Source organism: Temnothorax longispinosus, chromosome 2, assembly GCF_030848805.1.
Source record: "Temnothorax longispinosus isolate EJ_2023e chromosome 2, Tlon_JGU_v1, whole genome shotgun sequence".
In the NCBI taxonomy this organism is placed as follows: Eukaryota; Metazoa; Arthropoda; class Insecta; order Hymenoptera; family Formicidae; genus Temnothorax; species Temnothorax longispinosus.
This window is the reverse complement of record NC_092359.1, coordinates 23,863,903-23,888,355: the sequence shown is the minus strand read 5'-3', so window position 1 is coordinate 23,888,355 and position 24,453 is coordinate 23,863,903. Positions and strand designations below refer to the sequence as shown.

Genomic DNA, 24,453 nt, shown 5'->3' with positions numbered 1-24,453 from the left:
GAATGATCATAAAATAGAAAATGCCCGTGGAAACGTTCCGTGCTGGAAATTATTGTTTTTCACCCCGCTCAGGCGTCAAAAGCGGAGGCTAAAGTTCCCACTCTCATATCCTTGGCCAAAGAGGCTCGCGGGATTGAATGGCAACCATGAAAACCATCGAGGCTCGAACTTTTTCTTTCTTGAAACGGAAATAATTTGAATAGTCGCTACGATGACGAGAAACTTTTTCCGCGGGTAGTTCTCGAATCGGCCGCATATTATTATCAGGCTCAGAGGTCCGTGAACCATCAAGCTTCTCTTCTTTCTCTCTTTCTCTCTCTTTCTCTCTCGGTGATCTTTATCGATCCGACTATACGCGAAGAAAAGCGTGGAGAAGCATGGAGAAGCGTGGAGAAGCGTCGCGCAAGAAGTGTTGTAGAAAGTAACTAAATCGTAGCTCAGCGCACTCTCTCGCACAAAAAGAATCCCTTCGACGCTCTCTCATTAAATGTCGGATTACCTATAATTGGCTGGCAAAGAGGACGTGAGAGGCACCGGTCTGCACCAATTTGCCAAGAAAGAGGATAACGACGAGGATGGGAAGCAAGGACGAAAAAAACGTCCAAGGATACGTATACAGCTCACGTTGCGGTCTCTTCCGAGGCGCCCCGGAACAAACAGAATGAAAGCTTCCCGCCTTTGTGCTCTATAACCCGATCTCTTTATCGCGGGAAATATTCTTTAAGCGTAGAGAATAAAACGGAAGTAAAAGTTGGGGGTAGTGAATGGGCGCCTGTTGGCATGCCTCGCAAGTATACGTGCGAGTGGAAGAGACGGCAAATAAGCGAGGACGAGAGACGAACGATCGAAAGATACAGCCAGAGAGGAACGGTATCGATGAGCGAGCTAAGACGAAGAAAGACGAAGAGAGACTGGTGCGGTCGCCGCGCCGCGCCGCGCCGCGCCGGGGGTAACGATTCAGCTAACGGAGCAGAAGAGGATGTTGGTGAAATATAGGGTATTTCACGAATAACGTGATAAACTTGGAGAACGTGTCTTTTCGCAAGCTTGGAGCGAATTCTTTTCAATCAAATATTTCAAACTCGAGTGCTTAATTGAAATCATTTAATGTTATAATAATCGCAACGTAATTTATTATCCGGTATCCGCCAGGTGGGTACGTATCGATAGGCAGCAATACGAAGGATATGCGCTCTCGCTAAGTACCCGTTAATATCAACGACGTGTATACATGTATAATGGTTCCGCACATCATCCCACTATCGGCTGGCCTAACGAGGTAATGTAGTTGCAACAACTATTTCGGAGCAACCATCCTGGGCTCCACGTCGCGCGCCACAACCGAGCGCTCGCTGCGTGAAGCTTGTGCGGTCGGTCGTTAGTGCTCGGCTAATTTCGAGTTACCATCGTCAATTTGAATTACCGTTATATCGACGAATCTCGATCAAACTTGAACGTTCGGTGAACGCAACAAACGAAATTTTCACATGGACGAAAAGAAGAGGCAAAAGATAATTGGAAGAGCGCTTGGCCATTTACACCAAACTTTCTTCTAATAGAACTATCAACTTTTGTCGTGCTTTCAGAAACGTAGGAGTCGCGATTGCTTTCAATTTCAAATTGCCTCAGGGTGACTGAGAAAATCACCGTGGAAAGATTTAAAGGGCACAGAAGATAATTCCTTTTTATCGAAAGCTTTTTTCGAAAGCTATAGGGACTAGGGACGTTTAAATATCTGTAAATATTTCAACAAACTCCAAACTCAATTTTCTTTCGCAGTCGATACTTACATGTATTTTAACATCGACAGATAATAGCATTCCTTTGAAAGTGCCAATAGTTTACGCGACGGAGCTCGTACTTCAAAAGCGAGAACGCAATTTCGAGGTCCTGATGTGGAAAGCACTACTTGAAAGAAGTATTAGAGACAAGAAGGAAAGATTAAGCGTCAGCATGTTGTGTCTCCAGAGGTGGTTTCCTAGTGTGCCAGTGGGCACACACGTCCACGAACTATGCTTGGCCGCATAACACGGGCTTTGTCTACCGCGAAGCAATAAGGTGACAGCAGGAACTTGAAAGGACTCTAATTACGTCAGAGGATTAACTTCGTATAATGCTATGACTGAGTCGGAACAGTAACTCGCACCTGTTTGCCTATATATGCTACGATTTAACATAACTATTCAACACCAATATTATTATATTAATTTTTTTTAACAATAAAGAGCACTCTACCACAAACTTCTTAGCAAATAAAAGAACAAACATCTAGTAATTGAGAAGCAATGTTATGATTTCTGATAAGATGTTCCTCGAACAACTATTGTAAAATAAATATAACGATAATTTTATCATTCTGTATTCTTACTTTACAAGTTTTGAACTTACATGCTTATAGTGATCCCTTCGTTCCATCATCATCCATTTACGACTTACGATTAAAGTGCGTAAAGCGTTAATTAATCATACGCAACACCGCTATGTAACCATTTATATCTTCCAATATGAAATCCGATTATAGATCGTGTGTGTACTGTGTATATCCGAACGATGTTTTATATTCAGCGTGTCGCGACAGGTCGGTTTCAATTTCTTCCACTGATACTGACGCTAGGGCGAACGCTGGTATCCAAGAAAAAAGGATGCTTTTTCACACGAACTACCATCAGCACGAAGCCTGCAAATTCCACGCCGGTTCTCCTCTGTGGTTCTATCGCGGATAGTAATTTCCAGGCGCGGCATTTGCGTTTTAAGCCGCTTAATGCGCGAGAAGAGAATTTGCCAGGAATTTAATCAACTCGGCCGAACGTTGATTGCCGAATGGCAATTATCGTGTTCGCGACCGTCAGAGAGTCTTGTCGTTAAACGCGACGGAGTGTTTGACACCTTCCTTCTTACCAGCAATACCGACGACGACGGACACGTCGGAAAGTCATTTCTAAAGGGAAACGAAGTCGCGCGGTTCCGTCGCGGAGGAATAATAACGAGACGTAGTTATCGATGGATTAATGGGAAAAATTGCCTGTCGATCTCCAAAGTAAAGAATGAATGGAGATTTGGTTTAAAGGTTGTTGACTTTCGAATGCGCATGCCTCTTTAAAATTACGCTTCGAGACATTTTGACGCGGCATCTTGATCTCTCTCCTGTGCTTTCTTCTTTATAAAAAGAAAACTCAACAATTGTCTACTTAAGGGAAAGTTAAAAGAAAATCCTTTATGAGATAATATATTTCTCAAGATATGAAACAAGATTTCAACTGTCAGATGTACTACTTAATTTGCATCTATGTAATTCTATACTTTATTACTTTAGTCGCACATAATTATAGAGTGATCATTAACTTTTATATGTTCACATATATTTTAAAATTATGCGCGCGTAAAAACGCAAGATAAATTTTAATTAATATTGATATTATAATCAAATATAGATGACGCACTTTTCGCGATTAAAAATGATCAAACATTTCTCGCCAGGTCGTGTCTAACATAAGATATTGCGACGGATCATATCAAACCCACTACTCCGCTTTCATTCGCTTTTCCTCCTTGTTGTATCCTCTTTCGAAAGTATCGAGCTGATTGGAACGTGCAAAATGAAAGGGGAAAGGAGAGGAGTACGGAGACGTACTTTACTCCACTTTCAAACAGCACATAAAGTGACGAACTTTGTCCTTCGTGGACCTGACACACACCGATTGTATTTTCTAGAAGTACGAACTCCTCTAGAAAAAGACTAGAGGTGAGTACCTTTGAGAGAAAAATCGTCGCTTGATAGAGCAATGATGCTCGCGCACTTATATTAACCGCGTGCTATCCTTTTGATGTTATAGAATAATACAAAATATAGATCGCAGTGGGGTAGGTATTGACCGTCTCGTGAATGCAACACGGGAAAACCCGATCGAACGCGTTACGCGTGCCCCGTGTCGCACGTTCAATAATGTCGAGTAGATGCAATTTCCTGCCGCTGGCATGCAAATTAATGTTTCTTTGCGCGACAGCAAAAATGCGTTCGCGCCCGCGCGCATCTCGCGACTATAAACGTACGCATGACTCCCGTTAGACCGTCATCCACCGTATCAATTGATCCGGATGCGGCAGAGAAGCGTAACCAGAAGTACTTTGGTCCGGTAAACGGGTAATGGACGCATCTATTTTATCCAAGCCGCGGCAATTAGCGAAAATACCCTTTTCACGCTTCGCTAGGAACACCTGCGCACACTTTATTCCTTGCGTGCGAGAGCTAATAGATCGAATCGTTACTCGCGTTTACGATCGGCTCGCAAAAGAAGAAGTGAACGGATTTTTTTGATGATACAAAATATGTTTCTATTTATAAGAGAAGCTTTCTATATTTACATAACGTGTACCGAATACACGCATGGAGATGGAAATATTTATTTAATAAAATATAAAAGCAATGCGATATGTTTTTATCCGATATGTTTGATTTATGTATGTATTAAATTCTGATATATCGATCACTTAATCGGTTAATCAATTATTTATTGATGACATGTTCAGGTATTGTATGTTATCATATGTTGCCATACGTTACCATATTACATAATCTTACACGGTTCCTTTTATTAGGTAATATTTTCATTTCTTTATGTAAAACAAAATTATCGTTGTAAATAACTAAACATAAACAAAATGTACGAAATTTAGTTTAAAAATAAGTTATTGAGGTGTATTATCTTTCATAAATTATTCAGTAAATATATATTATTTTCAGTATACATATCTTAACATGGCCTAATTTTTTCGGGAATATTTTTATAACTTTTGTGAGTTTGAGCTTTATATAACATTCACACAATATACTGTTTACATATTCTACTCTCTGCGATCGAGAGACATTTCCTGACGAACTTGTATCGACGGCAGATGGTATATACTTCCGTCATACCCTGCCTCACAAGCGAAAATACAAAGAAGAAAAGGTCAGGAGTGGCCTGGCTAGACTGAAATATTTGTGAAATATGCTTTACATAGGTTATATAGGCATGCAGTATGTTGTATTGCACGCATATATACCGAATATTCACGCATATAATTATTGATTAATCTGTCCCCCCAGCACAGAATGAAATCTTTCTACATTTCATTATCGTTTACTGCAACAACGTTGTATGTTGCAATTTTGCTTTTTTTTCGATTCAGTAAAAAAATATAAAGAAAAAAAGACAATTTCGGAATTTTTATTTTAAAGGTGGTTACATATTTTTCGTGTCGAGCATAGCCACGAGCGGGGCAGTTTTATGGCTATCGTTGCGTCATAAAACCGTGATATCTTCGCGTAAGTAGAAAATGCAACGATATAGTCTGGCACATAGTTTCTCACTAAGTAGTCTTGGCAACACGATCCAGGAATTCGATCGGTTTGTGCGGTCCTTTTTAGCATGTCCAGTGATCATTAACAAACGCAACTACATTGGTGAATCCTCTGTGAAATTTGAATAAGTGTCGAGCTTTCAAATGCTAGTCAAGCGGAAATCATTATCCGATTATCCGCTTCAAAGCGCTTCATTTATATATTCTGTTATTTTATTTTATATTTATAAAATTCTCAAGAGCTTATATATATATATATATATATATACGTTCCGTTAAATTAGTCATCTTTTTAGAATAAAAGTGAATTTTCTGCCGTTAAAATACAGGATGCTTAATTATTTAATTATCGAGATCAGTTATATAAAATATGTAGAGGGGTCAATTAAAAAAAAAAGATGCGTTTTACACCCTTAGGATATAATGGTATAGGTATTATACATATAATATACTGTAGTTGTACCTCTTTCTGCTATAAAGTATATCAAGCATACATCGAATTGTCTTGCGGGAAAGAGCACTGACGATAAACTCCAGGTTATAAGCTTTAAAGACGATAGAGATGTGAAAACGTTCTGATGTTAAACGAGAGGTTATAATTTTCATTCAGCTTGCACGTCGCCCTGTTATAAGCCCCGTTATAATCCCTGTTGTTTCTACCTCGCCTCATTGTTACAAGCTTCAGATATCACTTCTTTGCAAAACTCTGTTACACTCTCTTATACTGACGCGATGGCCCATCCTTTCCATTTCTTATTTGTTCAATTACCTTTTAGAATATTCTTGTCATCTAATTATAATTATATTTATAATAATTTTTTTACTAATTTGTACATCAAATACAAAAAAACGATTATTCATCTTCCGTTTCAATTTTTTTAAAAAGATTTTTTCATGTAATTAAATTCTTCATTTTCACTCCTACGTAATACGTTATAGGCGTCTTTGGTAAATCATGTCATGTAAAACAACAACATACGGCAGACATCCCGTAAACGCAGATCTAGAGTCTTAAAAGTGCCGCAAGAAACGAGAGTGCGCCACGGCGTTAAATGAAGAATCATAATTTTCAACTGGGTGACACGTCGAGCCATCGCGGCCCATAATCCCCTTCCATTTCTCCGCCTCTCTGCCTCTCTGCCTCTGCCTCGTGCGCGGAATCACCACCCTTTACCACTTAACGCAGACCGAAACTTCCCTTCGTCGCATCCGCGCGATTCTTCGTTCGCCACTCCTTCTCCGCGTTGTGTCGCGTCGCGTCGCGTCGCGTCGCCTCGCCTCGCTCTTCTCGGTTCACCCGCGCCGCATTTGCAGGCACCAAGCGTATACATATATCACAGTCGCGTTCCCGATGTACTCATCGAGCCGTGCTGCGCTCCTATTCTTCAAATCTCTGGAGGTCGCGTAGCCGAGTGTAGACCAACGCGATGCCGTAGTTGCAATGTCGTTCTCTCCTTGCCGTCCAGAAAATTTATAAGTCTCCCTCTTTACACTTCTCGGACCTTTCGTTGCTCAGTAAACTTTCCTACTCTTCCGTCCCCCTTCCACCTCGCCGGCCATCTCCGGAAAACTTTATAATTTTATCGGTGGTAGTACTTCATAGCGCGATATCCATTAGCGTTAATTCGGGGCTACTTAGCGGTCGGCCAGTTTAAGTTAAGCGGCGACACTCGAGTGAACACTCGGGTAAATATCCGTGGCTAGGGTCCAGAGAGAAACTTTCCGTGATGCTCCAGTTCACGTAATCATGGATGCCAGAATCAAGACTTTTTGCAAGTACCTACCCCCCATGAGCCGAACGACCGTGGCTTTTCTTTCGCGTGCAAGATGAATGCGCGCGTCATTCTCAAAGTAAACCAACCTACCTACCTACTCGCGATTCCGCCCATGGTGCACGCAATAAGTCTCGCTCGACCACTATCTAATGCGGCCAATATTTTCATCATGTACTTTTGCGTAATTTGACTTCCCTTAAAGCTCTCTACATTATTTAAAAGAACCGATCGATACCGGTAAGACGCACAACTGATTCACGTTTCGTAGGGCGTGCGCTTTTCTTATTTTACCTTATCATAATTTATTTACTTTTATTAATACAACTTCTTTCTCTCCAATTATGTATCTCGCGAAGCGTTACATAATTAGAGAGGACCATAATAGAACTGTTCTGCGATTCAAATATATAGCGCAGACAATTATGTACAAACACCGTGTGGAACTGTGATACATAGAGAGATTTCAATGGCCTTCGTTATGTCCGTATGCGAGAGAGAAATATTTCTTGTTTCAGTAACTTGAATACGTTGGCAAACGTAAGTACCTCGAGCGCACGACGAGTAGTCACTTCCTCGTAACCTACTTCAAGTTCCTCTCTACATCCACGCCCTGCGATAACTCTATTTTGCCTTCTTGTTAAGGCTACGCTTTTCCCTATACCTTAGCCTCTCTTCCTCCTTTTTCCCCGCTCGTTGCGCGACAGCTAGCGAGATCCTCCGTGCGTCCTCTACATCTCTTCCGGGACGTCTCTTCCCATGGGTCTAAGCGTGCGCGTTTCCGCGGATGCAAAACGTTATGCATGGCTGTATAGGGTGGTATAGGGTAAGCACGCGACTCGACGAAGGAAGGGAGAGCCCACAATCCACCGTCCTATACGTTATGGAAGCGCACGCGTGTTTCCCCTAAGTCATGAAAGTCTTATGACCGAGGAGGTCCGACTCTCGCAATTCCCGGCGTTAGCTTCGACGAAAATAGGATCGTTGACCGAACCTACCTCATCGTACTTCGCCGTGTGCTGGCGCGCAACGAATTACCTCTCCGCGTCGAATTAGTAAAGAGCAGCGTGTGAATTAGCAACCACTGCAGGGCCACTTCCGTTTAGAACACACCACACGGCGCGAACATGGTGCGACGCTGCGACGCCTCTTCATCGATCGCGTTACACGGCGTTACACGGCGTTGCTTATGGATTGTCTATTTTACGTCAATCTAGGTCTCGATGGTCAATGTTATTTAACGTTAGGTCAATGTATCTTCACAGACCAGATAGCTAATTTTTAAGGGTTATCTGACAAGATATATATAGGCTTTATAAAACCTAAAGATTATCTTCAGCTTTAATAACTTGTTGGATCACAGGTATTATTATAGTGGAGTAATTAAAAACATTAAGGAAGATTAAGTATTATACCACAGTCTTGCTATAACTAGGTCGGCAGGGACCTAGAGTAATCCTTTTGCTATCCATAGTTTAGGTGCCACGAAGTAATTATGGCCCAGCAATAATTTAACTTTCGCGTAGTAATGAATTTCAGCTATATCGCGGTGTTAATGACGTATTACGGACGACAAGGGACCTCGTGAAGGACAACAAGGATTTCGTGTAATATCGAGTATAAATTAATTTTGGCGTAATTAACGATCGATACCTATCGCAACGTTGCGGATGCTTGCGTCCGTGTGTCGGTTTCCCTAAACGAAAATGGTACAAAATGAGCGGACTCCGCAAGCAAAATGTTAATTGTGCGTTAATTATTGCTAATCGATGTGTAACGCTGTTAACGACACGAAACAACGACATAAAGAAACAAGTAATTTGTTATAAAATGCCTCACTAGTACCAGTTTATTGGATGGAAAGTGGAAAATTGCCATATCAGGAGTCCATCTATATCGTAAACGTAAAATATTACATATCCACCTGCAGATTAACCGTGAATCGCTCTCACGTTCCAGTGCTCAACGGATCAAGTCTTCCGCTGTCCTCTGCCCAATAAGCGACGGAAAATGGTTTACGACTTTACCGTGTTTTGACGTGCACGACGGAGAAGTACACACGAGCCGAGGAAGCGATATTTGAGAAATAACATCGAGAACGGATTTACGACGTTTTCACGACGTGCAGTACTGCGCGAGCGAGAGACGAGGATGGAAGGGAAAAGTCGGGATAAAAATGAGGGGGAAAGGCTGACGGGAAAAACGGCAAACATATTTTTGAGCTTCGACGGAAAACGCCGTTAAACCGATCGACAGAAGTCTCGAGTTCATAGAAAGGACGTAGACGGGCGGAAATAGGAATTAATGAACCTCGGATCGGGGAACGGGATAGCGAGCGAGGATATTACGTGTTGAGGATATGGGCTTGCCAATTACAATCGTATCCGAGCGGCTAGCGCTCCCACGAGGCTTGCAGTCGCCGCGCCGCGCCGCGCCGCCGACCGTTTCTATCCAACGGCGTCCATACACTCGCTCATACACACGCGATGCTTGTGTACATACATGAGTATCGTAAATATATAATATATATATACACACACACACACACATATGTTGGGGATATGCGTGTGCGTGTGTGGACACGTATAACTACAGAGCGGCACGTAATGTGTACAGGCAACTCCATCGCCGTTTCTATTTTCCGTCTGCTACACCGCAACTTCGAGTCAGTCAACCGCAAAATGTATCATCCCCTAGTTTGTACTCCCCGGTTAAATTAGATTTTATTGGACTGTTATCCATTCTACGCTCCCAGAAAGTACTTCCGGTCGAAGCAATCACAGCAGACCGCCTCCCCGCATCGCGCATCGCATCGGTCCAAAATTCGTCTCCGCTCCGACAGGTCGGGTGCGGTCTGCACCGAAAAACAAAGCCAACCTGCCGATAGTTTACGGTGTCGGTTAACTCTTTTCAGTCTACCGCTATTTTAATGTTTCTTTGTAGTTTGTACACATTATTCACGGTAGGAAACAATTTTTTCGACACTTTTATTCAGCGTGTCGTAAAAGGTTAAGCGGACGATTGTGCGAGGAACTGCTCTCGAAGCGCAGCTTATTTCGAACGATAAAACCTACGCTTAAAAAAAAATAGATATTGGAAGCGAAACGCTCGTTGTAATGTAGAAATACTTTAAGCGTTTCGCGTAGCATCCAGATTTGAAAGCTCTTATATTGAGTACGCTCGTTTAGCCATTGTAGTTTTTCGCTCGGCTGGAAAGGTAAAACTGATGAGGACGCACGTGAAACAGCTTATTCGTGCCGCTAAGTTTCCTCGATACCTGCGTGACGTAGACAAACTGTCACAACTTCCTCGAAATTGTCGAGGCTGAACACCCTATCATCCCTCAAACTTCCGTTTTCGAAGCCATGCCGTGCACGTGAACGTTTCCGCTTACCTTCCGTCATACTCTAGCTGACTTTAAGGGCTAATACATGTTGTACATTGACCGGTAACGTTTAGTCGATGTCCTCGCAAACAATAATTTACGTAATAATTACTCTTCAAATCAGATCAAGCAAAATCAAGAATACGACTTACGATCGAAATGTATTATAAGTAAAATATATCAAGAATATTTTAATTTAGGATACAGAGAGAGAGAGAGAGAGAGAGAGAGAGAGAGAGCAGACATAAATAAATTATTCAATAAAATTTCTCAATAATAAGTTTCTATTAATTGTAAGACATTTTACAGTTTTGTAAATAGTTTTGTAATAGACAATGTTAATCCTCACAATTACTGAGAAACTGTGAATGTTTATTACTGACGCATGTGTTTGTGTTTAATAAAAGTGCGCGGGGATCGTGTCTGTTTGCGTAACATTGTTTGCCATCCTTACTAAACTTCGCAATATCCGGTTTTTACAAACTTTTATAATGGCGGGGATACACTTTTATTCCTCTTCCTCTTAACTTAAAATAGTGATCATAAAATCACGACCAAACTCTACGTTTGAGAACACAATTGAAAGAGCAAATGGTTGAAAGAAAATGTCACGATATATAAGATGTCCCGAAACTATGGCCAATCTCCTTTCATCTATAGATTGTTTGACCAGAATTGAATCGATCTTTCGAATTTAACGAAAATTTAAAGGTTCTTTTTAATACTTAAAAAATATTTATTAAAACTTGTGACTGATGAAAATAATAGGGATCGCGTGTTCTGCTTCAAAAGTTATTTTGCTTTGGTAATCAAATTAATGTTTTTTGAATAAAAACGAAAAAATATCAACGAGTAAAGAATCTTTTTCATCTTTTAAAAGGATACATTAACAGAAAGGCATATATATATTTAACACCAATTTAACATTTTTATTCCAACCACAATAAACCAAATTTAAAAAATTATTTTATATATTGTAAAATTAATTAAATTTGATATTGTAATTGCAGTTTCGAAAAAATATAGGACATAATAATTTTAATTTAAATAATAATAATATTTCTTTCAATAAAAACTCTATTGTGAGAATTCCGTTATAAATGCAATGATATTTTATACATTGAATTTTTTAATTTGCAAATATAACGAGTTTCTTCATTTTCATTAATTTTCCATTCATGAATGATCACAAGTAATAGTAGTAATAAGGTAATAATGCACATGTGCATCACCCTGTGTGAATCACTTTCGTTATACATCACTAGAAATTGCTAAATCGATATAATGTGGAGTACCTCAAACTATTTGACAAATATATAGCGTCCGCGGTAAAAGAGATGCTTTTTGATTATCGAACTTTCACTGTGCTTTAATGTCGCAGTAGTTTCTTATACCGAGAAATTATCGGAACAGCGACTTTGTGATGAAAGAAACTACCAAACGCGTTTTGTGCTGCATCTCCCCGTGAAGCTACCCTCCCTCTTTACCCTCTTGCGTCGAAGCTGCTACGAGTGCAACTAATGATAATTGTTACGACCGTCATGGTGGTGGCTTTTATTTTGCGGGACCATTCCCGCGGTAACGCCGCAAAAACGCGAACGTTAGCGTCGAGCCTTAGCGCAAACTTTAGGCAGACGAAGATTACGCGGCAATAACTCGCGGATATATACAAGCGCTTGTAATAAATGTATTCGTTCGCGGAAAAAGCTGCCGGTAAAATCCGCGGGCTTCCGGAGAGCTTCTTACTACCCTTGCTTCCTCGGGCCTCCGGAGAGCCTTTACTTCGTCTTCTTCCTAACTCTTTCTTCCCGTTCGTCTCCGCCGGTTACCCGCGAGAGAGTCTGATTTTTTCATGATCGAGAAATCGCGTAGCGTGAGCGTAAATATTTTATCGCGCGTCAGACGGAGGGATGGAGGCAGTCCCTTCGAGTTGGACATTTTTCGAAAGTCGAAAATATCTATTTAAATTTAAGAGAGCGCGATGCGCGTTCACATTTAATATAAATATTAAGCGCTCCGATATATTACATCCATTATAGAATAGGAGAAACTTCGCACCGCATCTTGACGCTGAATCTAACGCTTAGATGAAGTGGCCGCGAAGTTGCTATAGAGTAGTAGGTGCAACCAAGTGGACGGCTGCACGCTTTATCAGTGCTCGAAGACACAACCGATGCTTCTTCTCGGCGTTTCCCCGCAGATTAGAAAGTTCAGAACAAGATTAACACTGATATAGCGCGCGCGTACTATTAAAAATTATTAACTAAATTTGCTGCGGACTGTGAAGTCAATATCGACTTTATTACTTCGGAAAGTTTCGCCCTAAAGCTCAGATTTTATGATTGCATTAATCTGTCCAAACTTTTTTATTGGTCAGCGGCATTTATTAATAGAGATATTAAACGTAATTGCAACAAATGAAACACATTCTAAATACGATTTATCTATATGTATTTAGAACACCAATTAAAATGATCAAATTATATCTAGACGACATAATCTATATTTTTACCGGTACGACTCGAGTCCTCGTAATATTTGTTTTTTGAGCAAATATTCGCGCAAATTTTATCTCTCGCGAATGGAGGAAATATTTATTTACTGTTTAACGTGCCGGTCCATAGAGAATTCTTTAAATCCTCGACGCAAACGCAAGAGAATCTTTTTCAAAGGTCGGAGCGGTTGAAAAATTAATACGGGTTCCTTTGATTGTCCGCTGGCTTCGTCGCCACTCTACACATACGGGAATATGTCGCGTACCTACTACCAGCACACATCGGATGGGACTACGGCGGTATAAAATAATCATTTTGATAGTAATATTTAAAATGGTTAAGTCTCGAGTGAGGCATTAGTCAGAATAATCCATGACCACGATTCCGCGAGGTGTCTCTACATTTCTAAATTTATTTACGGGTCTACCTTCTCAACGATTTCTCCTACGATGATTGACAAGTGTCTCTAAATCCCTTTTCCAAATCAATTATGTATATATAATTGATAGCGACGTAGCGCTCTAACATACTTTATTAATTATATTACGATAATTAACAATATAATCGAATAATAATAATCATAATTTTGAGAATCGTTTAGCCAGTTTAAATAGGTCGAATATTTAAGTTTTAACATTCATTATACGTATAAATAAATTTTTATCTTGTCTGAAAACTTACTTGTCATCAGCAACTATACAATTGTACTGAAAAAAATATGATCGATGTGGTGAGTGTTGAATAGCCACTACGCTTACGCGACCAATTCCAGACTCGCAAATCGAAAAACTCGTTTGTCTTTATCAACAGCAAATGGCGTACAGCTCTGCTCGGTAAACTTCTCTCGTAGCGATTTAATGCACAGTTCATTAAACATATAAATGTGGCGTAAACGCCTTTATCAGTGCAATTTTACGTGAATTGTATTAATAGGTATTTTAATCATTAAGCTAAATCTATCCCTCTATCTTTCACCCGCGAAAAGTCGCAAAGAAAACATATATCAAAAAGACACGCGCTATTGATGCGCGAAAGACTAGATTCGCTCACGCTGTTAATTCAATCGTCAAAGCCCGCGGACAAGGCGATAAAACGATCGAGAAAGTTCCGTATCCGCAAGAACGGGTTGAATACGAATTTCACGATACGCTAGGGTAAGTACTGTTACGCTTCATCGATCGAGACCGATCTCTGAGCCAATATCTCATCCTCGCTTGCGGTCTATTAGATTTCTACGGCTTCCGAGGGGTCACCGTCTCCCTGTCGTCTCTCTTCCTCTTTTCTCCATGGAGAAAAGGGCTAACGTAAACCGTGACTCTTTCAACGTCAATCCCTGAAAAGCGCGCGAGATGGATCTTATACATTTCCGACAGTCCGGGACTTACCTCGGAACGTTCGATTTCGGTATCCCGACCGTACACACGCGGAGAAATCGATAGCCAGTCGCCGAATCGACGGCTCGCCGGCAAGAGATCCACTGCTTGCAGTCACGACGATTTATCGGTATCCCCTATGATTCCTGCGGTAAGGTGCGCGAGCATTTCCAGTTCCCAGCTACATGTTAATGCCGCTCGTCGCATAATGTTTATGAATAGCTTTTACGATGTATCTTCTATATAGTCGCGCGTGAATCGTAGCAATTATTCAAATAGGAACAAAAAGGACATACAAATAAATCAATTTGGGTGTCGATGCGATAAATACACAACATGCGTTTAAGTTAATTATTTAAAATATTTAAGTATTTCGAAAAAACGTGTAATAAATAATTCTATAATAGTGTCATTTCTATAATAAGAGTGGTAAATACTCCTTGCATGAGTTCTTGCAGTCAAATCTTTTTTTCCATAATTTACACACGACAACATCGTAATAATTCTCGCCGTAACGGCAGAGGAAAAATTTGAAGAAACTTTCTTTGGGGAGGCGAAGAAGGGCCGGGGATAAAAGGTAAAGTGTTCTGCTGTAAATTTCGGTGGTCGCGTACGCAATGCCGGACAAGTGTCGATAATAGGATCCTACAAGTTTCTTTTTTTCGCCGCGGCTGGTTTAGTACCCACTTTATCACGCGAGGTCGTTTCGTTTCTAGTGGATCATTCTGCACCCGACACATAGACGCAGGTGGGTACGCTTTATGGCTGACGTTAATATGATCAAACCTCATTGTGTTGGATGTCGTCGCTAGAGCCTAGTGATGGGATAGCACGTATTATTTGTCCTTACATGCAACATCAATGTCTCTCTTTCTTTCTCTCTTATTACTGACGATGTAATCATCTCTCCCGTTTTATCACGACGCGTTTGCATGTAATGACTTGATGTGCTCACGTAGAGCAGCCACGAATTTCCCCTCGATTACGTTGCATTTATGACAATCCTAAATGAGAGAACACTGAATAATCAACTATCACCAAGATCACGATTCAGTTAATGAATTCTCAGTAAATCACGACAATAATCACCATTATTGTCGTGATGTTACTGCGATTATTGCAAATTTTTCGCAGAAAATATTAGAGAGAATTCCTTTTCTTTTGCAACGTACAACGCAACGTATTTGCGGCTACTTGTTTAATAAATTAGCGTATGACAAACAATATCTGCGATTGGGGCGTGCGACATCAATGTGCCATTCATTATGTAGCAAATTTACCGTTATGCATACACCTGTATACCTGATCAGCATGCTAGTAGAATATTTTTAACTAGATGCGTGTGCAATGCGCTAGACGAGCGTACATATTCATAGCTGATGAATAACGTGAATATTCAAGAATATAAAATTCGAGTGCTTGCGTTCCACTTACGGCCATGTAAATTTGTCATTCCGTTCATAAATTATGAGCCATAACGACACATTAATCTAGAGTTTGCCAATATAGCTGTGGTACATTATCGCAATTACGAAATAGCGTATCACGCATCAAACTCATCGAACTCATTGACAGCCGAGCGTTATTCGTGATTCTTTTAGATTTGTTCGACAAACGCGGCATCGATATGATACCGGTCGAATTGACAAAGTCATATATCGCATACAAGTGTGATATGGATTTAAGAGATGTAATAAAAAAAGATCGTCTACAACAATCATATAACACGATACGACATTACTGTCTAAATAACATTCATCATCCTCTCTCGCAGAAAAGAAGAATCTTTTTATTCTCGTCCTTGACAGAAGGAACGATATTTCATCGGCAATTAAATCGCTCTAATAGTAGTAGAGGAAATTTGTTATCGCTGGGTACGTCGTAGAAAGTTTGCGACACTTACATCTTAAGTGTAAAGCGTGCGCACTGCAGAAAGTTATTATTAGTTTCACAGGAAAGCGCACTTTCCGGCTTGGAGACGAGCGTAAAATACCGGGAAACAACGTTACGTCGTTTGCAAAGTTAGCATCGTGCGAGCATAGCACATACATAGCACTTTCCCGAACGGAGTGAGAAAATTGTAGAATTTCGATCCATCATTCGTACGCTCCCGTTTCCGTTTCGTTTCTCTCTCTCTCTCTCTCTCTCTCTTTCTCTCGCGGATTCTCGACCCGGATCTCTTCCATACGGTTTCTCGCCGTACGACGGCGGTGGCGGTCTGGCATAGCCATTAGAATTTACCGTCTCGCGGCTGACATTATCTGCGACGAAATACGTTATTTTTCGGGGAGCTAACGCGTATATACGTTTAGCGGAACATTACCCTCGTTGACGCGCGTGAGTTTGTCCGCGGACGTTATTTATTGCTTATTCGCTTCACTCCGCGTCGTACGGTAAACAGCACTGTACGAGGACGAGGGACCTATAAAGTGATCCTGGATGCACGCGTTATTGAGCTCAGTGTATACCGTGTCCCGACACGCAATTTGTTCTTTCTCTCACAGTTAAGCGTGAAAAAATTGGAAAAACTTGACCATCCGTTTCCGATAGAACAACTTCCTCCGTCTATTTATCGGCGCACTTAATTTCTGCGGTAATTACCTTATCGACGTCCGTTTCGCTCCCGTTCGATTAAAAAACGAAGACGAGGAAAAAGGCGAGAATACGCAGAAGTTAGCCCTTGGTAGGTTTTCACGGTGCGAACCGACGATATTTTCACGTAACCAACCAATTACGTAAATGAAACCCACTCTCACTAGTCTCACTACGACGACATTGCTCATTCTCACTTTACGTAATTACAGTTAGTGCACAAACGTGCCATGGATCTGTGATCGAAATCTACCGATATCGCTTTGAAAACATTTCAATCTTCCTCTCGTGACCATTAATTCATGCCTTGACGATCTCAATGCTGAGGTGAAAAACTGCTCGTTTTCTGTTATATCTTATATAATATTACTTTCAAAGCTAAAACGCAATCGACTTTTTTCAGAGATAAAAAACGAAAATATATTAATGTATACTTGACACATCTACAGCGTAACTACGTGCAAATAATTTGAAGCACTTGGCGAATAAAAGCAGATAGGTATATCGCTATTTTCGACGGTTTTACGATAGCTGCTTTACGGTAACCCTAAGCATCGTGTGGAGGAGAGTTTGAAAGACAGGATAGGATCGACCTTCATAAGCTTCGGTGTCTCATAGGATAGCTCCCATTCGAGCCTCGAGCACCCTCATGACTCCGTTGTGCTGGTAAAGGTTCTCATTGTCACGCATTCCTACGTACGCCGCAGCTGTTGTTGTTCACCCGTATTAAGAGATAGATTTACATGAGTAAACACGTTGAGGTCTAGAGTCCCACGTGCAAATTGAGATTAGAATCAAGCCTTGGAGTATTTGAATAATTTGAATGCATGTAATTAAATGTTAAAGGACCATATGACCATATGACCATCGCGCATCGAAAGTATGGTTTCTGTATATAAACTTATAATTTATATAAAGAGAGAGACTTGATTTTGATGATGATTGATATATGTATATATTTATATATATTATAATATAATGAATCTATAGATCTAATGTGTCCTTTTTCATCGCGTAATATATAATAGAAATTGTACGATATCGTAATCACATAATACTCGAATGCTGCTAAATTGCGCTTATATAATTGTCAATAAAAGACGGATTAAGTTTCGAGTTCGGAGTCACAAGCAAACAAGTAGATAGGAGTCAAGTCATCGACAGGAACTACTTGTCAACTGAATTTATGGCGAATACTCAAGATATAAGACAAGCATCTTATTTTCATGAAAAAGCCGTAAAGTTCGGAGTCCGTCGAGCTTTCACCATCGTCCGTAACATACGGGTGATGATTCTACAAGCGTAAAGTACTCACAAAGTTTATACGCCGCTGCGTTACGGAGAAGTTATGTGTCGAGGGCTCTAGGGAAAATCATATTTCTACACGTATTCGCCGACATTCATGTTGAAGACATCAAAATAATCCTTTTAAACAACGACAGGAACCATATACCCCCGGGGCTGATGTTACCCTTATTCTTTCAGACTTCATAAAAGTATGTTACGTCTAAAGTAAAATTTTATTTTACATCGAGGTATCCTGTTTCCTAGACTGTGCGTCACGTTTCCCAGATTACATTTCAGTCGTTCGAAAAGTCCCGCGGGTGCGATAATCTTTCTTCTTTTTTTTACGAAACTAGCAGATCTGATAATGATCTGCTAGTTATGATATAAGTTGGTAAGCCGTATCATTTATCGGCATAGACGTCCTTTTTTTTTCACGTTTAACGAGGGTCTCATGCTTGTCATCTTTTAAGTAAAATTCCAATTTTACAGTACTTTAGTTTGCACAAATTTATCTTTTCCGGAGGAAGTACCATGGGACGCGGCGAGGCAATTATTGATTAAGAAAAGTGATAAATCGCGTGTACAGCATGCAATGTATACTTACTAGTAGCGCTGACAGCTGGTCCGATGACCGAGTACTTGGGGTTCCCTGTAGCAGCCCCTGGGACCTTGTCCGGCTCTGAAACACATTATTGTAATTATCCCCAGAATATACAGTGCCGTTAATTACAACAGGGAGTCGCGTATGCAATGGACCGCAGCCAATCTACCTTAGCACAAAGGATCTGGCCCCATGATTCATCGTCTTGTAAATATGTAATGGTGTGTTTTTGTTCAAAATAAGAATACTTAGCGCTTTAACGCTTAGATTTTGTCAAAATAATGATTAAATGTCGATATTGATCAAATTTAATGCACGTTGATCATATAATGAGCGAAGGCATTATCGACAATTATGCCTTGTAATAATACGATATATGTCGGAAACCCAGTTATCAACCCAGTTACGGTAATCAATATTATGATATGTTTATTTATCATTTTATTGTATATCTGTTAATGGCAATATCGAAAAATATAGTAATAACAACGGGTAAGTTCAAAGAACAATCCAAATGTGTCCGAAAAATGTTTGGCCGATTACCAAGTAAGCAAAGAAGATGCCATTTCCAGAGTATAACGCAAGCTTTCTCTCCGGGTGTTACAGTTTGCTGGAAAGCTTCACGATCTTCCTTGCCGACCGTCAAAAGCTCCAGCGTTACTGGAAAGCTTCGCAAAAGCTCTGTTTCATGGCGCTTTCATACTTCAGCATAGCGACGCGTTATGTTGAGCTTTTGAACTTCTTCTACTTGAAGCTGCGGTACCGACCGGGTTCGCAACTTGGCATATAAATTTCGATAATTCAATATTATCAACTAAATTTTTAATAACTACTTCTCTTCGACTTTATAATCATTCTTTTTCAATCGATTATATTTAAAACTACATATTTATGTCTATTGCAAGGATGTGATTGTACTTTAATGAAGATACAAATTTATGAAAAACTCTATTTATAAGACGAGAATTTTCATAATACTATGACATTGAATGATCAATGTAGATTTATAAAAACAAGACAAAAAAATTTGACTATCGCGAATATGCTGGTTTTCATAAAACCATAAAATTGCCAAATAAGTGGAAAAGATGAGCAATCTGGATTTGAACACAGCGGAATCTAAAAGATTTCTACGACTATTCCTCAGCACGCGATATAAGGCAATGGATAATTTAATGGCTCGTCCCATGACTGTAGGGACTCACCTGAGCGGAAATGCTATCAATAGCCGCGGTCTTACACATCGCAGGAGATGAGACGGTGCCGAAGAAAGAGGAATGTGGCCGTGGCGGGAGGATGGTCGGAAGGATGGACTTTCGTGATGTCGACGAGTAATCATCGTTCGTTACTGACCAGGATGTAGCGCATCGTCCAATGGCTGGAATTGGAACATCGCCTTGAAGCCCTGGCCCGGCCACTCGGAATTAGCGACGAACTCGACGTAGAGACCTGGTCCTGTGCTGAGTACCTCCACTTCCGCTCCCTGGTTGCAGAGTACGGCTATTGTGGGCGCCCCTGAATCCGTTCCGTCGTGCACCCTGATTAAATCCGCCCTATTCAGGCAACTGTAACAGGATGTACCTTTCGTTAGAAGCCGGCAACTTATCGGTACATTAAATTTACCTTCAGTCGTGCTTAATTCCCGCTCTGAAAAATTGGAATATTCTCTTTTAAGCTAATTGACACTTGTGCTGTTAACAAGTATAGAAATAAAGAATCCATCGATAAAATTTATGTTAACGTAATTTTGCTGCCTTAGTGTTAGTAGTGCCCCCTAAGTCAAAACTGTCAAAGCATCTTGCTTTGTAGAAGTTTACCTCCATAAAGATTTGAATCTTGTAATGGGACGCGCGAATAAAGAGAGAATCCACGAGATTCTCGGCGACGAAGGTATGTTAAGTTCGCTTTGAGTGCTGTGGCTCGTCTAGATAATGCGCGCGAGAGGAAACGAGACCGAAAGGGGAGACAAAAGAGATGAGAGATGGAAGACAGTTCAGTGGGGTTGAAGGTGAAACTGTAAAGAGTGTACAGTGACAAAGGATGGCATCATCGGCAAGACGGGCGGTGGGCGGCAGGCCAAGGAGAGAGTCTCGACGACCGACGCGGCGATTCGTTCCATATGTGTACGTGAACTACTTCGCTCGATCGAACCGAAGAAGAGTATTACATCTCCGGTGCCTTCGGAAGCCTTAGGAATCGTGCACTACATCGACGGGATCGCGATCCGATCGATTTAAAGGCTTGATCGATGACGGCAGACGGGATAACCTTATTACTTGCACGGGTTAAGCAATTACGTTGGCAGAGAAAGATTATCGTCGGAAGAGCCAGAGATTAAAGAGCCACCCCTGTCCCGCCTGTCCGTTCCGCTTCCTTGCCTCTGAACCTACACGTGCGACTTCTGACCTCACTTACACGTACACGATAGCCACGATAGCGTCGCTCGTCGTTGACGTAATGCCGTAAAATATTTTATATCTACCGCGAATCAACAGAGACACGAGATTATATTTCGATTTTCGATCGATGGATTTGAACATTATAATGAGTAGACGCATGCAATCAGACTCAAATCAGTTTGAAACAATCAAATAGAAAAGTTGAACCATGAGGTTAGTGGTGCGCGTAAGTGAACTCAACGCGAAGGCAAGTAAATCCGTCTATCAAAGTTAATCTAGCGTAGCATCGCGCGCCTGGAGTGTGTACACGGAATTCTTCAAGTGCCCAACAAGATTTACTTCGGGCCATCACCGACTCCATTTTGCTCTCGTCGATTTTATTCGTATTTCGTCTACTATGTCTCAGTGGCTATTCCATGAATATCGTTAAAGTAGCGTTTACCTTTGGAAACTTGAATTCAAGCGTAAAAGCACGTTCAAGTATCGAATGGCGATACAAAGAACCGTTCTACAACTACTTTTTCTTTTTATTAAACTTTTCGCGAGTTAACGTATATGGTAAGGCCAGGTAAGGGATTATTCATTACTTATATCCGTAGGAAGGGATTATTGATACTGTCGATAGTTTCCCCAACTATAACTTTATATGAGCGAACGAGCGGCATATGTGCGTGTTATAAGCGTGCACTCGGGCAGAGTAGGAGTGTATCGAGTGCTGGATGGAGGAGTCTCTCGGTATCCATCAGCACCATTCACGATAATATCCGAGTGCATCTGACGGAGCGGCTTAACGTTGATATATGGAGGCATTTCTCAGCTCTTACCCGAGCTCTTACAGATTTTTACCACCAGTCTTGGAGGAAGTGCCATCGGCCACGACATAAATTAACGCTATCGATCGCAGATTTGTCGACCGTATATCGCGAATCGCCTTTCAATTCTCGCGTTAGGTTTAACCGAAGATATAATATACTGCAGCGATTATAATATTTGAATTAATATATTTATCAAATTTCTTTTCTAAATCGGCATTTTTCTAATTGTAGAGAAAACACAATCATTCACAAGTTAATCATGCTGCAAATGTAAAATAAAATCTCTTTTTCGAATTATTTATTATCGTGTTATTGACTTTATTCACTAAAAAATAATTAGCGGCGTGTAAAGTTTTGATAAACGATTAAACGAAAATCCAGTTATGATCGTATGTATAGTGATGTTTCATGAAAGCATGAAAAGTGAATAATTGCGTAGGTCGATGTTATTTGGTCAGATTCAGATATTCTTCTCTGATTTAACATTACACAGCGAATGCATTCATTCGCCATAACCATTTCGTATAAATATGTCAGCGTAGAGCTAATATTGGGTCCATTTATCCCGTTATATAAACATCGTTGGATCCGACGTCGACATTCATGAGAATATGAATATATTCAATTAATTTTTACATACATAAAAGAATCACAAATATTATTTCTGTAAAGAGCGATTAATATATTATTATAAATATATTCTTAATCGTATTTTTGATAGACACATCATACGTAAAAGTATGGAAAAGATTAGATGTGTGAATTATTCGAGAAAAACATATATCCCAATATTTTCGGAGTAAATAAATTACCTAGCGCTATGGGAATTAATTATTTAAAAATTGCAAATTTTGTCATAAAAGTAAATCCCGGTTTTTATTGCATTGGCAGCCAATTGCTCGTGAATCACTATATACTACAGGCTATAGCCCGATAGAACGTGCGAAACAGAATATAGAGTGAAGTTTAAATGAGATTTGGTACTAGAGAGAAAGAGAGAGAGAGTTTTATACTCACAAAATAAAACTACCGCCAAATAAAGCAGACAGCTAAAAAATTTAGGCAATAATATGTGTCTAGAATAATATATGTACCTCTTTAAAATATTTATTAAAAAATCAATTTTTTCTTACTATACATAAGTACATCTAGTAAGTATGGATCAATTACAATGTTGATATATGTATAATATATAAAAGCAGATTTTATAAAAAAAAATAAAACTATTTTAAATATTTTATCCGAAAATGCGCGGATACGAAAGCTAGTTATTTTCAGAATGATATTTTCTTTCTATTTTCAGCTATGTTGCTTTCATACCGAGATTTGTGTAATAGCATAATACGATTTCAAAATTGCTTATTATTCATATCTTGTTGCACTCTCTGTAAAAATTACATTTGTTTTCGTATTATTTGAACTAGCCCCATTGTATACAATTTTCTCAGATTTTATGAACGCGTCACTTTTTACGCTCATGAGGTATTGTATTTGTAAAAATTGTTTTTTGAAATCAGATTGAAATGATATTTTCTTCGCTGAGTTGTTTTACGATAATTATACAATTTGCTCATAAAACGTTATTATTTGATGACAAAACCAAGTAAAAAATTCTCTTTTATCTTGAGATTATTTGCTTCAGCATTTTTTCAGTTTCTGCCGTTTTCAATCGCAAAATCATCGATTTTGATTTGAGAGTTTAAAGTTAAAAGGTCACTAACGGAATGAAATTAAGGGAGCTCAATACTGAATTAGGACAGAGTTCGAGGATTTATCAAGGATTAACTCCTGCACGCTGCAACTGCAAGTCCCCAGGCACCTCTCGTTTCTCCAAGTCGACCTCCCAATCACCATTCTCAGCTCTAAGTCTTCGCGCAGAGAGGAACTTTATGTGGGTTAAGTAGAATCGTGGTCCACGTATTCAAAGGATTTAGAGGTCAGGTGTAACCGGCACACCCTACAATTTAAAAAGAGAGAATTCTCGGAAAAGTACGCTATCGCTGTCAAGTCGAGATCGTATTGCGGCGAAGTTAATTACAACGAGCGGTGAAATTCGTGCATTAAATTCGTATAGCTGGCTTTAAATCCTTAACAAAGACCGATAGGAACGTAGTTTTCTGGTACCGGTAGAATTCGTCGTAAATATCTTGGGAAAATATTCGTAGCGCTCGCAGGCGGAATATGAAGTTTACCGAGCTACATGTAAGAAACATGAGAGAGAGAGAGAGAGAAAGACAGAAAAGAGAGATCTCGACGTGAAATATAGCTCAAGTGAAATATATATGAGATTTGTTCGAAAAAATATTCTGATCTTCAGCACGTGCATACGAAGTCCAGGCTTGTCGCGTTTTCAATGGCACTAACGGGGGAAAACGAGGAGACAGGAGGATCTAT

The 24,453-nt window shown here is 40.1% G+C and overlaps 2 protein-coding genes across 9 annotated transcripts in view; one reads left to right on the top strand and one right to left on the bottom strand.

The window, feature by feature from the left end:
• The window catches only part of M (zona pellucida domain-containing protein miniature), a 308,803-nt gene that overhangs the window by 138,689 nt on the left and 145,661 nt on the right, over nt 1–24,453 (top strand). The gene's annotated exons all lie outside the window — the stretch shown is intronic.
• Nucleotides 1–24,453, bottom strand: part of Sol1 — a 238,388-nt gene that overhangs the window by 94,413 nt on the left and 119,522 nt on the right. For all 4 annotated transcript variants that reach the window (XM_071797777.1, XM_071797774.1, XM_071797775.1 and 1 more), the window contains exons 7-8: nt 20,199–20,410; nt 18,849–18,923 (exon numbers count right to left, since the gene is read on the bottom strand). In XM_071797777.1, the coding sequence (XP_071653878.1) occupies nt 18,849–18,923; nt 20,199–20,410 (287 nt within the window). The remainder of the gene's footprint in view (nt 1–18,848; nt 18,924–20,198; nt 20,411–24,453) is intronic.